Raw genomic sequence first — 17234 nt, forward strand, 5'->3', positions numbered from 1 at the left:
TAGCTCCCAAGGAGCGAGAGGAGAAGTTTCCAGAGCAGCAGTTGTAGGACATGTCGGCTGGAGATGTGAGTTTCAGCTGAGTTACAGTGAGAAAGTTCTGAGTGTGAATGTCACCTTCTAGACAGGAGCATTTATATACTCAGCAATAGGCGTGGTAACCTACGGGGTCATCCTTGACATATTTGTTCTCCTCATTTACATATGTGTAACTCAGTAATCTCTGTAATTGCGGTTGAATAGTTTTCCACATATTGCGGCTGGAGATGTGAGTTTCAGCTGAGTTACAGTGAGAAAGTTCTGAGTGTGAATGTCACCTTCTAGACAGGAGCATTTATATACTCAGCAATAGGCGTGGTAACCTACGGGGTCATCCTTGACATATTTGTTCTCCTCATTTACATATGTGTAACTCAGTAATCTCTGTAATTGCGGTTGAATAGTTTTCCACATATTGCATTTATGGGCGCTATAATTTTGGTGTTGTAGCCAAGAACAATGAACTACTCCTAGGTCAGAAATGCTGTGACTGTTTTATGCTAACGCTTATCCTACAGTCGTCTGGAAAGCCCCTCCTTTTCATCTCATCAGCTTCATAGGTCTTGTTTCTGGTAATAATGAGTAAATGGTAGAAAATGAGATAAAATTATTTTTCTTCACTGTCCATGTTGCAGAGGCCAAACTTTAGCTTTAATGAGGAACCTACTAAATACTACCCTTTTTTGTCACTACGTTTTCTAATTCTCCAAAATGACTGTCCATCCATTACATTCTGTTACACAGTATGCCACAGATGCAGTGGAGAGAAAGGTATCAGCCAAGAGAAATCAAATATTACTGAAGGCTAGAGCCAGAGAGACACCTGGACAATTATTTGGAGACATGGCAACAGCAAGGGACAGAACAAAGACGGTCACAAATAGAGACCAATTTGGGCCCTAATGAAGATTATCAAAGAGCTAAGCAAGACTGAGACGAAAGAAGGAAACCATTGAGTTTGGGATTCAGTGTATATGATGTGAGGCCTATAGTCCTCACTGGTTTGCATCCATATGTGTAGCAACCCTGAGAATTTACTTCTCAGACCTTCAACTACAAGAGCCTTCACTGGCCAAGGATATGGTCCGAAATCTAACACTGCATGAGCAGGAAAGCCTGCCTTCCCATGGACTTCTCTCAGGCAATGACGGAGCACAGCCAAGACATTAGTGATGCAGGACGAGGCAAATTCACCCAAGAGTTCTTTGCTAAGTGCAAGAAAGAATTCAAGTACACGCCAAAGTTAGAGTCAAAAGCAAAGTTTATTAGAGAAGGGAAAAGGCAAAGACAAGAGAAAGCAAAGAAAAAAGGCCAAGACAAGAAAAAGAAAAAGCCCCAAGTGTCAGGGAATTTAGCTGATATATCATTCTTAGGTTCTGTGAATTACATACAGTTTAAAGATTTTGTCTACCTATTTTCCTTTAATATGGGCATACAGTAAGGAAGGGTAAGAGTATGTAGCAAGAAAAGGTAAAAACAGGTAGCATGAAAGGTCTGCTGGTAGTTCCCAGCCTTTGATCCATAGGTTCCCTATATTTTTAGCCACAAGGAATGAATGATTTTATTTTGCATAGGGCACCACTTAAAAAGACTCTGTTTTCCTATTTTCCCCTCATGGTGTGGGAAATGGTTCATTAGCAATCCCAGCAGAAATCTTCCTTTGTTCTGCAGATTTCCTCCTGGTCTGGTGAGGGGCTGATCAGCATGTTTTTCTTTGTTTTTATCTTGTTTGGAATTTGCGATGCTTCCTTAATCTGCGTGTTGAAGGATATCCAGATGCACTTCTTTGTTGTGCATGTTAAACATTCTAAACGCTTACTTAAATGCGAGAGAGACAGTCCTTAAACTTTGAAGTTAGGAATCAAAAGCGAGATAAAATTTATAATACAAAGGAGAGGTTCTGAAGAGAGAAAAATGCAGGAAATCAGAGTATATTGAATCTTGTTTATACTTTTTTGGAATTAAACTAATTTGTGGGCAGATAGTAAATAACTCAGACTTGGCATGCCAATTAGTTAACAAAGAAAATTATTTCAGTCATTTAATGATAAAAAAAAAAATTGGGAGTTTAGCTTTGGAGAATATGTTGGAGACTCTCTGGGTAATGTATGCTAATGTTCATCTTTCAGCCATTTCCACCTTAGCCCAGCTCTAGACATTTTTCGCAACACTGTTCCACAGGTGCGGTGATAACTTTCAACAGTTTGGGTAAATTCTCAGTCGTAGACTCTTCAAATATTGCTTGTCTTATTCTTATCTTCCCTTTACTGAGATTCCAATTATATATGAAGTACACTATTAAACTATGTAATGTATGCCTTATACTTTTTTCTGTTTTTAATCTTTTTTGTCTTTTTATGCTTTAGTTTGAGAATTTCCATCCATCTCATCTCTCAGTTCACCCACTGCCTGTTCAGTTATGTTTAATCTCCTGATAAAGCACATCAAGATTTTTAGATGTTATTATAATGTAAATTTCTAAAATTTCAATTAGGTTCTATTGTGTGGTTTTCAATTTTTGTAGTTGTCTACAAAAATTCTCAATCTTGTCTTTAATTTTTTAAACATAATTATTTATTAATAACAATACTTTCCTACTTTATATTGTTAAATTATTAGCGTAGGTATTTTAATGTCTGCTTTGACATGTCCTTTATGTGGACCGTGTCCTTCTGATTCTATTTTCTGGTGTTCTCTTATGTTTCAGTCTTATTTTCTCATACTCCTGCTATATTTTGAGTGACTAATAAATATTTGAGTGATAAATAAATAAATTTATTTGTTTGTTTATTATTTGTATGTATGTATCTGCATGATTTTATCTTCCTCCAGAGAGGATTTCTTATGTTTCTGGCAACCGACATCCTTGATCATTTTAATTCAATCAAGAATTGAGATCATTCAAACCAGGGCATCAGCCCTTATGAGAATCTATCTATTAGCAATTCAAAGTTACATCTAGGAATTGGCTCTCTAAGGTCTGGGGTATTTTCCATGGTCTCAAGTCTTTGATGGTGTCAGAACTTAATGGATCACGTCGGCTCCGCCAAGTGTCAGGGGTATTGCTGACCGAGAAGGGAAGGTTCGATGGTGAGACGCCCAGCTGGAAGAATGCCCAAGAGGCAGACGTGAGGATGAAATGGCCGGCACCAACTTTATTGTGTGGAGCTCACTTCTGTTGGGAAGAGCAGTTCTATTGGGGAGTGCAGTCTATTGCCCGGGGCACTGCAGTCTTGCATGCACTTCTGCTCCCCTTTCTTGTGCTCCCCTTCTGCTCTCTCCTTCTCCTCCTTCTGCTCTCCCCTTCTCCTCTCCAGGGTACCACATGGCTCCTCACATAGCAGATACAAAAGTGGCATTCAGCCACACTTGCGTGATACAATAAGCTGAAGTATGTTTACATATTTTCTAAGTCTGGAGTCCTATTCCTAGCCACAAGCCTGGATCACAGCCAGACCTTGGACCAGCCAGACCTCGAGCCAGTCAGGCCTTGGATCAGCCAGGCCTTGGATAACGGCCAGACCTTGGATCACAGCCAGACCTTGGGCCAGCCAGGCCTGACAACCACAGGTGGGCCCTGAATTCCAATTTTGCTTCTCTAGCTCTGCGAGTTTACGAAAATTCTCCCATCCTCTTAGTCATTACTTTTAAAATCAACATGTAATTTTTAGGGAATAGCAACTCCAGATCTGCAGGCTCATTTTTTTTAGCTTCAGTTCTGGCCCATATAGGAGCCCAATAATGGAATGCTTTGGTATTTCTCTGAAGTTTTCGAAGAGAAATTAATATTTTCAGCAATGTTACTTTGTTAATTTTATGTAATTTTGAAGATTTATTTATCTTTATAACACATAGGAATGATTCAAATAAGTGAGTAACTGCAGTGAAAGTGACCGTTGCAAAGTCTGTTACAGTTGTTTAAATGGTAGTAGATGACACCAAAACTCAGGAAATTCCAGCGCTGCCATCGTGGGTACCCACTTTTCCTTCCCACTTCTCCCATTTCCATACCACACACATGTGCCTGATACTATGTTTCGATATGGCCTGAACTCATCAGGAGCCTTTGTACCTTTCTGCTTTTCACATCTTTCCAGATCTTTATCTTTTCATATTTATTGTATGTTTGCTTTTCTAAGGGACGCCCCATCCCCAAAAGAAGCTGTCAACACTCTGCCCATATTCCCCCGGGTAATCATCTGTTCAACTCTGAAGACTGATTGATAGGGACATCTGTGGAACTCTGCCTAAGAACTTGTTCATTTCACAAGGGTGCACTGAGCTCCTGGGCAGGGAATTCTCTGTGAGAATCGAGCTCCAGTTTCTACAGTGGTGCCTAGCTTGTAATGTACCAGTATTGCCTTCCTTCCATTTCTTGTCACATTGTCCCACTCCTCAACAGATATTTATTAGGATCACCTTCCAAATGAACAACTTGCATTTGAGGTCATGTTCTCAACTATTGTTTCTAGATAATATACAGAAAAAACAAAACCAAAAAAAAACCATATTGGATGCCTCATTAATACGTTTATTGAGAAACCTTCGATATTCTTCACTTTATAGAATTTTAATTAAAAGGATCCTAGGGGAAAATACCAAGAATATATTACAGTGAAAAATGTCTTTAGTATCGCATGTAGCATATTTAAGAAAAGCAGCCATGATAACTTTGTCCAATAAATGTATGTTTAAGAATACAGAATTCAAAGCCTTTTAATCTCTGTTGCATAATAATAATAAAACATATTTTGTGGCTAATAAATATTAATACATAGTGATTAAAGAAAATGTTTATATAAAAAATATTGGCTTTTTTTTATTGAGCTTCTACTCAAGATGACTAATAAATGCAAGATCCCCAGCATGTGAGTGACAGGTTGACTGGTAATTTGGAAAGATCAGTAGATAGGTGCCAAAAGTTATAACTTTCGATTATAGATGAGATTCTGTTGGAAACATACTTCAAATATCAAAATAATTTTGTTTATTACCTAGTGACAGTACTCTGTAATCGCAAGATAAGAAGCCACTGGATGAACAGCCCAGATTGATAAGTTTTAAGTGAAATAGCTCAATTTTTAATCATTGATAACTCAGTTAAAAAAAAAAGTGGGGGAGGTCTATGTTATATAAAACAAACAATATATCTCTGCTTAATTTACTCCCACATTGGGGAGTTTGGAAATTCTTCTTAAGTTTATATTAACTTAATGTAGATGAAGTTTTTAGATTTAGAGGCAAAGGGAAGATTATATCTTATCAGAGAAAAATCCTTAAACAAGGAGATGAGTAACTGAAGACAAATTCACTACATTCTCCAGTTTGGTCTAATAAATGTATCCTCCCTGTTTAACTCTTAAGGTTTTAACTTCAAGGTTATTTTCTTTTTTTTTATATTTTATTGAGGTATAAGTGACGAATAAAAGTTGCATATATTTGAGATGTACAATATGATGTTCTGATATAGGTAAACATTGTGAAAAAATTACCAAAATCAAACTAATTAACATATTCATCATTTCCCATGGTTGCAGTGTTTTGTTTTTTCTGTGTGCATGCGTGTGGTGAGAACACTTAAGATCATCCTTCTTAGCAAATTTCAAGTACACAAGATAGTATTAATAGTATTTTTAACTATAGTTACCCTACTATAAATTGGATCTCCAGATTTATTCATTCTGTGTAATTGAAATTGTGTACACTTTGACCAACATCAAGACAATTTTAAAGAATTGTGTTTGAAAACAGAAAAAAATAGGGAAAAGGTAAAGAACAGTGTTCTCAGCATTTCAGTGCTGTATGAATAGGACACTTTACCTACTTGCTGAGGCACAAAGTAAAGAGAAATGAATTCTGGTCTTGAAGAACAGAAAGTAAAGGACTCACCAAGTAGCTATTCGAATTGAGTGCATTTACTTTTTTCCTTAGTCCTCTTCCTTCTAGATTATGCTACTTTTTAAGTTGCTATAGATTTTATTAAGAAAATTTTACACATTTAAATTTATTATTGTAAATTTATTACAGTTTTATAAGAAAATATTGCCATCAACCATGATAATACATTTCCTTCGGTATAGAGTATATTTTTAACATCGAATATTTTGTGAGTGAACTAAGAAAGTGGGAGGTTATACTCTAAGAATATGATAAATCTATCAAACTTTTTTGAACTTTAAATCTATAGTTAAGCAGAGGCAAAAAAATAAAACAAACGAACAAAAAAAGAAAATCAAACTTAAACAACGAAAAAACAGAAAAGAAAAATGGTGGTAGGAGAGAGATAGAGAGAGAGAAAGAGAGAGAAAGAGAAAGAGAGAGAGAAAGAGAAACATTCATATAATCTGAAAAGAAGAAGAGAACTGGAAAAGAAACTTCAAAATTAGCCAGGAAAATGCAGAGTGGTACCTGGCTCTGAAAATGCCAGAAAGTCATTCAAAGCCTGTAGAGTGAGAAACTAGAGATGGTCTAAAAGAATAGAAGCCCTAGATATTTATGTATGTAGATGATGAATAGGAAAATATATCGACATTTATAAACTATATTAATTTTGAAAAGTTTTAACTACAAAAATATCGGGATGAAACAGACCATAATTTAAGAGGGCAGTAGGAAAAAAGGCTGAAATTCCTGAGCCTTCTCTGCACCTTCCTCTCTATTGTCTCCTTCCCTCATCAGGCTAGTGTCCTCTTGGCTTTTTAGAAATGGGCTGTTCTTCTCTGGGACTGTTTCAAGGGAACCCTTTTCTGTTTGAAGAAAGGGTGTAAATGGTAACACGATGGATCATTCTCAGGAAGGCTCCCATCCCAATGGAAATTATGCCTCTGATGAATCATACTAGAAGAAAATTGATGTTACTTCATTTTCCCCTTGGAAGGAAGCATCCACAGGTCAAACCAGATGCAGATAATCGGGCAGCAGATGCGGGCAGCATAAGCTAGAGGAAACACTTTATTGGCCATGATGCTTTCCTGGTTGGGATGGGATGCGCATTAGTGTAAAACAGTCATAGCGTTACTGACATAGGAGTGGTTCACTGGCTTTGGCTGTAACAACAAAATTACAGCACTCATAAATATAATGTGTGGGAAACTATTCAAATGTAACTACAGTTACAGAGAAGATTATTGAGTTACACATATGCAAAAGAGCAAATCCACTGTAGGAACCATGATCACATTGTGTATCACACCCATCACTGGGAGTATATAAATGCCACAGTCCCAGACATTCAAACTCAGAATCTTCTCCCTGTAACTCAGCCGAACTCACATCTCCTGTCAACATGTCCTACAACTGCTGCTCTGGAAACTTCTCCTCCCGCTCCCTTGGGGGCTACCTGCGCTCTCCCCGCTCCTCCTGTGGCTCTTCCTACCCCAGCAACCTGGTCTGCAGCACTGACCTCCGCTCTCCCAGCACCTGCCAGCTGGGCTCATCTCTCTACCGTGGCTGTCAGGAAATCTGCTGTGAGCCCATCACCTGCCAGACGTCCTGCTACCGCCCAAGGACCTCCATTCTCTGCAATCCCTGCCGCTCGACTTACACCACGTCTCTGGGTTCTGGATCCAGAAGCAGCTGCTCCCTGAGCTATGGATCCAGAAGCTGCTACTCCCTGGGCTGTGGTTCTAGGAGCTTCAGACCCCTGCATTCTGGGGTCTGTGGCGTCCCTTTCCTGCGTTATGGGTCTGGATTCTACTGTCCAACCTACTATGCCTCCAGGAGCTGCCAATCATCATGTTACAGACCAACCTGTGGATCTGGCTTCTACTGATTAATTTATAAAGTGTCCAAATTATTTTAAGTATTGAGGTCAAAGTTTTTACTCAGTAAAGCTATAATTTTCATTGTCAATAGTTAATACCATTCTTTTATTCTTAAATCATCAGTGTCTTGCATCGCCAATTTTTGGCAGATTCTGAAATTAATGAGTAATTCAAAATTAAATCCTAATATCTATACTATTGATAAAATTTAGGCTATTGCATTTCCATCAAAGAGCAATTGAAAATGAAAACTTTAATAAATTTATGTACTCTGGAACAAAATTAAAGTCTTATCTCATTATTATTACTATTTTCTCTCTTTTTTGCTTATAATTTTTGTATTCAAGGACTTGGATGATTTAAGTAAAGATCGATATGACTTTGAAACTGGATTCGGGCACAATACAATTGATAAATTTTAGCAAATTTCTGTTAACATTTGATATGTTTCCTATTAGAAGTAGTCATTTCCAAGAGGTCCATATTTTACATGTCTCAATGTCAGGGGCATTGCCTGAGAACAGCAGACATGAACTTCTACTGATAAAGGAGATCAAAGAAATCGGTACATGAACTGAAAATATAAACAATAAGAATATGACCTGATGTATAAGGTGAGGTTTTACATTTTATTTGGCACAAGATTCCAGGAAGCGGGTATAGGAAACCATGGAAGTTGAAAGAATCAAATAGGAAAATCTCATAAAGGACATACTTTTGATTTTACAGTGGGCGACTGAGACTCAATCCTTCAAGGCCTTTGCAGGAACATGCGGAATGACTCTTGGGATTGTCCACCCCAAGATGTGATTAACAGAGAGAAGCGTTTATCCATTGGCTTCTGTCTTTCATTGGCTGAATGTTTCAGATGTGTGTTAACTTCCTGGAACTTCTTAACTGAACAAAGGATTCACAGCAGTCTCCTTTTGTTTTCCTAGCTGTGACTTCTGAGAAGCCCAGGTAGAAAGATAAAGAAACAGTGTATATGCTCAAGGGGAGATGCCTGTGCAGAGAGGATTACAGTTGGCACGAAATTATGCACCATAACCATGCTTGGAGATCACAGGTGAGAGCATGAGGGTATAAGGGGATGCACAAGGGGTATCAGATGCATCGCTTTCATTTAATACTCAAACATTCCTGTAAGAAAGACAAACATTATATCCCATGTACCTTTCCAGACAGGAGGTAATGAAAACTCAAAAAGGATTAGGAGCTTGCTAAAGTTTATAAATCAAAGATCTAGTAGAATCTGATCTCTCGAATCAAATTTTTGTTGTTCTTTCCTGAATTATTTTTTTTCAACGTGCAGCTTCTTGTTTAAGCAAAGAGCACCGAGTACTTCTGGTACTACAGAAATTTTCCTGAATAGGCTTCAGCTCTTTCTGGTTTTCGTTTCATTAGAATCATGAGTAGTATCCATAATAAAGAATAAGAATGAAACTAAATTTACAGTTTAGAAGTTCACTAAGAATTAGCTAATTTCTTTTGAAAACAGTTGCATTAAGAATAATACATATTAATAGACATAGAGAAATGTCTGATTACCTCTCAGAGAGATATTGCTAGAAATTTTGAGTGCTATGACAAATCGTGTATTATTAACTTTTATTATTATTATTAGTGTCACTTCGTAATAATACCTTCCTCCATACCTAACACTATAAATGAAAACAGTTAAAAAAAAATACTCTCTCACACCCACACATACACAAATTCAATACCAGCAACCAAAAAAAAAAAAAAAAACCAAACACTGAAGATGATAAGCTTCTTGTTAAAAATTTTATAATGAACAAGAAGATAAAAATGATTGTTATGTAACTTGACAGATTTTTTTTTTATCTTCCTTTCGATTCCCCAACACACTCTGTCACTCCTAGAAGCTTTTCTTTGAAAATTAAATTTAAAAAAATTAAATGGCCCAACTCTTGTGACATCTCCCTAACACTGCAAACTTTATCAAAATTTTCATTTTGATAGATCAGCTTGAGGGGTTGTAGAGGCCTTCAGGGTACAATCATGGGACTGTCCTTGAGCAGAGGAAAGTAGTGCTGTAGGATGCAGAAGTAACACAAGGTATGGAAGGAAAGTTGAGGATCTAGCATGGAAGAGTAGATAGCCCAAGCTGAGCAAGAAACAGAAGAAAATGCCTGGCATGCACTTTGTTATGTAAAATTCTAATGATCTAAAAACCAATAATTTAAAGGCACGAAGGTGATGATAATAATACAACAGAGATAGCAGAGGCGGTTGATGAGATAAGAAAAAACATTCATTACCAAAACAACTTACTCTGAGTACACACAAAAATGTGTTTAAAGTCTTAAAACTACAGTTTCCATTTGATGAGCAGAATACTCATCAGTTGGTTTGGATTGAATTATGTGTTTCCAACAATTAAAGGGTATTTCTTCCCCATAGGAATCTTACTTTATTGTTTTTACCATGATGTTTTTCAGCAAAATTTGTTTTTTATTATTAGTGAGACAACCCATAATTTTAACTTCAATGTTGAACTTTTTAAATGATTTTACATTAGCATGAAGTTTTGATGGCTTTACTTGAATTTTTTGGACTAGATGAAGAAATCAAACCATTCTTGGAATTAATTCATTCTCTCTTTGAAACATTTGATGATACTGATATAAAACTGGCTTCGTCTAATCCTTAGACAAGTTTTTCTTCTGCTAATGTAGAAACACATCATCAGCTCTTGCTTCTTTTGTTTTTTTTTAACATGCACAATAAAACTTAGAATTGAACAGGAGCGAAAATGATTTAGAACAGTTATTTGACCTAAATGAAAATGTATGCATCAGAGTGAGATATAGTACACATCTTTTGCAACTGCTAATGATAAATAATTATCTTTGGAAGCAATTGTCTTAAATTTTCCACTCTCTTTTGAAATGTAAACTGATATTTCTTCAGAATAATTGTCTCTTTTATTTTTCATGTGGCCAGCAATATCACTGATCCCCATAGTAAACGTTGTCAAATTGTTGTACAATTGTGTAAGAGGACCAGTTTCATTATATCTGGGAAATTCCTGAGAAAGTTTTGAAGCACCAACCGGTGAGCCAGCCAGGAGACTTAAGAAATGGGTTTTGAGAAAGAGGCATTTGAGAAAGAAGTCCCGAGTTGGTCATCAACTTTTCTGTGGGGAGGGGTGGCTCCTATGTCAGATGCTTGTGGACTGCCATGGGAGCACAGGGACGCCTGGAAAACAGTGGCTGCTTTAATGCTAAAGGCGTCTTCAAGATGTGTCTCATTGGTATGTAAATTATTTTGAGTGAAAGCAATGGAGACTTTGTGGGCTCATGAAGAATTTTTACCTTTACCTTAAATAATTTAACTTAGGGATATTGCCATAAGAATTATCACCAGAAACAACAATTGAAGGCCTATCTATAGGGCAGGGCAAATTTCTAATCACTGAACATCTGCTCTTATTCTTCTCCTCTGAAGCTCCAAGGTGCCTTACCTCATCCTTAGCTCGAAATGCCATATATACCTCATTTTCCTTTTCTGTCTCTGAAAGTCTCCTGTATGTGTGGTCTCTGACTCTTTCATCTATGTGGGGTTCCCATATACACATATATAATTAAATTTGGTCATTTTCTCTTGTTAACCGGTCTCATGTCTATTTGACTATCTAATCAGCCAAAAAAAACTTAGAAGGGTAGAGGAAGGTTTCTTTCTCCCTCACAATGCATTTGTTTGAGAAACTGAGTATAACATACTGTGGCAAAGAAGAGAAACAAATGGCTAGTGCCGTGGCCTGGCCTCTGCTGTGTCTAGTTCACCTGGACACTGATGCTCAGGGTCGTGAGGCTGAAAATCAGGTTAAAAAGTCGGTAGAAGAGCTGAGAATAGAGAAAGATATGTAGTTGTCCACTACCCTGCTGTTTTGGGGGCTGGTGGAAAAGGTGGGAGAACAGGATGATAAATTAGAGAGATAGTAGTGTGTCTTTTTGCAAAGCAAGGAGGATGCAAACTGCCTCAGCACTTGTGAGAAAGCCTGATTGGAATGCTAAGAGGTAGAGTCTCTGGGAAAATGAGGAGAGCAAAGGGAAGGATATTATGGTGATTGGCAATGAAGAGGACAGAGTGCCTTAGGAAGTCAGATCTCTAATATAAAGGAAAATTTTAAATAGCAATTACCCCAAACCACCTAGGAGAAAATTTACATTCTTTCTTTCCTTGAAGTTAAAAATCTTATCATGTCTTTGAAATGTAAACATGACCCACAGACTGGAGGAAAAAAGGAGGTCTTTCATAAAAACCAGAGTGCTAGAGAAGTTCCCTTGCCAAAATCCATTTGTCATAGAGCTAAGATTTTTATAAAACTATTAGAAAATAACAAGGATGAAAGAAAATGACTGCATAAGAAGAGTAAGATATGTTTTTGGTAAAAGTTTTGAAAAAGGAAGATGAATTTTGCTGAGGGAAAGGAAAACAGAATGTGTTTTTTAGATAAGTAAAGATGTAAAACACTTTTTGTATGTGTGTAAAGGAAAAAGAGAAAGTAATTTTGTCCTAAAGTAAAATGATTGTTCAAAAATAAAAAAAAAGAAAAAGGACAAAAGCTGAAAAGTACATGAAACTTGCAGAAGGCATGCGGAAAACAAATTCTGAGGAAGGAATTTTATGTGTAGTCAAGCTAACATTTGAATGGTTCTGTTAGGTAGCTAATCAGACATGAGTAACAGGGGGAACAAAGGAATAGGGCCCAACCTAGAAACCATCCAAAGAACACCTCAATGACAGTAGAATTCTGGGTAGGCACATGTGCAGTAGGCAAAGAGTTATACAGCAGCCAAGTGTCAATCAAAATGACCTTGCGAATCACCTAGGAACGCCTTTGGAGCCACCCATCACGGCCCAAACATAATGCAGACATTCCCACTTCTGGGTTCTTTCGGGTTTTTGTTGTTGATGTGGTTGCTGTTACAGCGCTCTGTTACAGCTCTCATCGCTAAAACCACGTGCCTTCCTGGAGCACGCTTTGTCTTTATAAATATACTTTTAATAAATCTTTTCTAAATCTCACTGACCTGTGTCAATGAGGAAGAATCGAGGAAAAATGCTAACTATACTTTGCGGCCATTATCCCTCTCTGTCCCCATACACTGGGGTGACTCTGGATGTCACATCACCCTAGAGGTAACAGTTTATTTAATTTAAAATTTAAATAAGGGGGGAGGAATTTTAATATCAAAAGGACACTAGTACAAAATTAGAATTTGGTTTTCTCTTTGTTAAAGAGACAAAGTTTTAGATTATTGGTCTTCCCTTAATAACAAATTGTAAGCAAAAGTTTCTTTTTTTTTTTTACCTTTAACATAATCTGCCTTGGAGGGTGGGGGGAAGATCCTGTATCTTATGAAAATATTTCCTGTGCTTTATGTTGTCTTTACAAGTCATCTTTTGTGTGTGTGTATGTGAACTCTCATCAGACCTTTAACCATGGCCATTTTTAAGTCTTTTGCCATTTGCATACAGTTGTCGTTTTACTCTCTTGCTTTTGCAAAGGTGCCCTGCCAAGGTGCTTCATCTTCAAAGTGATTCATAGACAGACTCTGACAAGTATGGGTTTCTGATAACGAAGATCAATTTGCCTTCATGTTGGAAGGAAAATAATGAAACTTTCAAGTGCTTCCCCAAGGATACGTGCATAGCCCCACAGTATGTCACTGGATGGTAACCTGAGACCTGGCCCTTTCCTTTTTTCCCAGATGAGTAAAATGGCCCATTACATTGGTGACATAATGTGAGCATGTGAAGGCTTGCCTCTGCAGCAGGACACTCTGCGGGCTTTGCTGGAGAAGCTGGGTAGTGAACCCATAGAAAATTCAAGGTCTAGCATCACTATAGGTTTGGGGAGTCCTTTGGACAAGTGAGACAAGTGTTGTCCCAGAAGCTGTTTGATGAGATGCAAAGCTCTCCAATCCTTAAGAATGTCAAATAAATGCAAGCCGTTATAGGGGTTTTGGGGTTTTAGAGGATTTTTATTCCCCATCTGGCCCATTGTTTCCATTTCTTATGCTACTTGGTTAAAAAAACAAATAAATAAATAAAGGCACATGTGGGACCGGGGATCAGAGCAGCAAGCTGCCTTTGAGAAGTGAAAAATACTAGTGAAGCAGATTAGAGCTCTGGGCACCTCCCAAGCGGGGCAATGATTTGAGTTAGATGTGTCCGTGACTCCAGCAGGTAGGGGTCAGGAACTGTGGCAGAGACAACAGAAGGAGAGCGCGTGCCCTTAGAATTTTGATCCCAGCTCTGGAAGCGGGCAGAAACCTGATATACTCCCACGGAGCAGCAGTTCCTAGCAATGTACCCAGTGCTCCTCCAGGGGGAGCCTCTCAGGAAAAAAAGAACCATAGCAGCCAGTGAGCTGAACTCAAAACAGTTTGACCGGTGACCACTCATAACCCCTGGCCATAAACCCTTTGCATAACAGTTGCTCTGTCCTAAAGAGTTTAATCCTATCGCTTGGACAATGGGAAGGCAAGGGTGGATGATTCATGAGCGGGCCCTTGTGGGGCCAGGATGTGTGGAGGGATATTAGGGTTTGCCTGCAAGGACCTGAGGTAATCCTCACTGTGTTCTGAATCCCCTGGCACTCCCTGGCAATCAAGAAGCCGTTGCCTTAGCTTTAGTACAAGCTCCAGCAACTGATCCTTTAGCAGATATAGCAGATTATAGAAAAGGTGGCCACAGCAGTGTCTGAGTGAAATAACATATTGCCAAGGATGCTGGATTGAAATATGATGACTTGGTTTATGCAATAGCAGCATGTCATACATGTTCCAAACAGCATCCAAGGCAACTGCCAGAAGAGTCTGGAGCCATCCGCTAGAGTTTCCAACCCGTGATGGATTAGCAAATTGATGATAATGGCCCTCTCCCTGCAAGTAAGTGTTCTAAACACTCGCTGGTTTGTGAGGACACTGCAGCTGGCCTAATCCACATTCTCCTGTCTCCACACAAACCAGGCTGCCACCACTAAGGGATTAGAGAAGTTGAGTATTACGTATAGATATCCTTATCGACTGGACAGTGATTGAGGTCATGTTTCAAAGGTCACGATAGGCAAGATCAGGAAAACAAGTGTAACATCAAATGGAGGTTCCATCCCCCTTATATCCCACAAGCAGCAGGGCTGGCCAAAAAGAAGGAAAAATGAAATATCAAAGCAGCAGATTAATTTACTAACAAGCAAAATCACCTTGACCTGGTGGACTGAACTACTGTCCCAGACTTTAATACATTTGAATGATCCACCAGTAGGATCTGTTGGCCCATATGTCAGACTGGGGACCCTACTGAGATACCCAATATCGTGAAAGTTATGGAAGTAGCAGGAAACAGCCACTGCCCTCACTCTCACTGTGGACCAACACGTTATGCTGCTGAGAACAGCAAACCCCATCACCCCTGCAAAATAAATTATCTACTGGAATTTGCAATGGGACGTCCCACTGGGATGGGTGAGTTTCTTTGCACCCCTGGATGAGGGGGAACTACTCTGTCTCCACCTAGCTCCCCTCCTCCCCCAGTTTATCTCCTTATGTGCTGCCTCCTCCAGCCAACATATGTGGTATGCACAACCAAGTCAAGTTCCTAAAGCAGTCAACCTCTGTCTCCTCAAGGCCAGGTGAGCACATTCTGTTCCCTATTAGTTCATTCTTTTGCCTACTATCTCTGTCCCCTGCATTCGTCTGGAGGACATTATAGCACATACAGAACTACTCTTACTAAATTCAACCAGCAAGCCTTGAATGATAGTCAGCAAAGCCTATCCCTACTGAACCCTGAAATATCTCTAGCAAAAAATGCTCTCTTCTAGAATAGATGGCCTTGGACATTACTGAATTCTCTGTGTTCATACCTGATAAGTCTGCTAATGTGTTACCTTTATTAAATCACGTGAGGACACAAGTAAATACCCTGGGTGATCCAATCCCCAGCCTAGGGGACTTAATAAATTAACAGTTTTGATCATGGGTGTCTTGGTGGAAAAGACCACCAAGGAAATATTTTAGGAAATATTATTTTACTCTGTGTTTTCTCTTACATGTGCCTATACTGTGGTCTCTGCCTCCAATGCAGCCAGATAGTTACCAAACAATCCAACTCTGCGCTAGTGAACCCTTTGCTCGCCCTCAGGGCACATTACGAAAAAGAGGATATGTGGGATTGTAAGAGCCAGTCATTAGGGTAGAGAGTTAGGGAAGGTCATCAAGAAGATGTGATTGACCCCAGAGCTGGACCTCAGCAACTGAATGTTTCCCACTCCCTCCCCCATGCTTGAGATGTATGCTTTGCTTGCCTTCTCATGCTAGACGCTGCCCAAGGACACAGCCTGGAAATGTGGTGTTGAGATCATCTGGATTGGGTATGTGACTGGGTACAGGACTGACCCCCTTTAGGACTTTTATAAACTTAAGATCTGATAGTGTGTGGGGAAAACTACTATTACTGCAATCTCCCAAGACAATCCTCATAACTAAATTCCTATGCTTATTGGATCTGCTACCTCCCAATCCAGAGTGTTCTGCCCTTTTTGCCTAGGTCTCTCCCTTCTCTGTGTATAGGGCTGGCTTCACGCTATACCTGGGAAGTTTCCAGGGAGGTTGCAAAGCAACACTACCATACACCAAATCAGTAATTCTCAAATTTTCCACTAACTCCACCTACTGGTAGCTTGGTGTATATTATTTCATCTTGCAGGTTGTGGAAAGAACCATTAACAGTGTGGGCTAGAGAAAGAACCATTAACAGTGTGGGTTAGAGCAACAGATAACTCTCCACCAAATTTGAACATGTCATTTGCATCTGAGTGTAATTTGTTTTTCAGTGATCCCTCTACATACTCTCTTTGAGAGACAAGTGACAGTTCTTTTTTATTCAGGAAAGGTGAGCGAAGGGAAGATAGGATATGCCTTGTCTTCTTCCTGATTTAACAATGATTAAACTCTGATTTCTGTACTTGCACCTTAAGTTTTACTAACTGAAACCAGGGCAAAAGCAAAGTGGAGGGTCCCTAAACCAATCATCATGTTTGCTAATTCAATTGTTATTGATTATAAATAAAAAGTGAAACATCTAAGGTAATTATCAAATGGGGCTCAAAGCTGAGATAAACGAAATGAACCAAGACACGTGGTTACTCTCCTGGGAAGAATCTAGATACCTTTAGTAATGTTGTCTTTCACTTAATGGATATATATTTGAGACATAGCTGCTGGTTCAGGGGGTTATTAGCTGCCTGGATATTTAGTTAAATTCTGTAACAAGAGAATATTTGCATTGGTTTTGAAGGAGGTTTTTCGTTTGTTTGTTTGTTTTCGATAAAATGCTATCAACAAAATAACTAAAAAATAGGAGCAAATTTGGACTTTATCAAACTTATAGAACTGATAA

At 38.7% G+C, this 17234-nt stretch overlaps 2 protein-coding genes across 2 annotated transcripts in view; one reads left to right on the forward strand and one right to left on the reverse strand.

Annotated features, from left to right (window-relative positions):
- Positions 1 to 304, reverse strand: part of LOC107195421 (keratin-associated protein 13-1-like) — a gene marked incomplete at its 5' end in the record, with an annotated part of 758 nt that extends 454 nt beyond the window's left edge. The window contains 3 exon segments of the mRNA XM_015586481.2: position 1; positions 4 to 76; positions 278 to 304. The exon segment at position 1 is cut by the window's left edge and continues 454 nt beyond it. Of these exon segments, the coding sequence (XP_015441967.2) occupies position 1; positions 4 to 76; positions 278 to 304 (101 nt within the window).
- Positions 305 to 7270: 6966 nt separating this feature from the next.
- Positions 7271 to 7807, forward strand: LOC102883205 (keratin-associated protein 13-1). Its single transcript, XM_006908262.1, has one exon. It carries the CDS (start codon positions 7322 to 7324, stop codon positions 7805 to 7807), a length of 486 nt encoding a protein of 161 aa, XP_006908324.1. The 5' UTR covers positions 7271 to 7321.
- The last annotated feature ends 9427 nt before the right edge of the window (positions 7808 to 17234 follow it).

Source organism: Pteropus alecto, unplaced genomic scaffold, assembly GCF_000325575.1.
Source record: "Pteropus alecto unplaced genomic scaffold, ASM32557v1 scaffold81, whole genome shotgun sequence".
NCBI classification, from domain to species: Eukaryota; Metazoa; Chordata; class Mammalia; order Chiroptera; family Pteropodidae; genus Pteropus; species Pteropus alecto.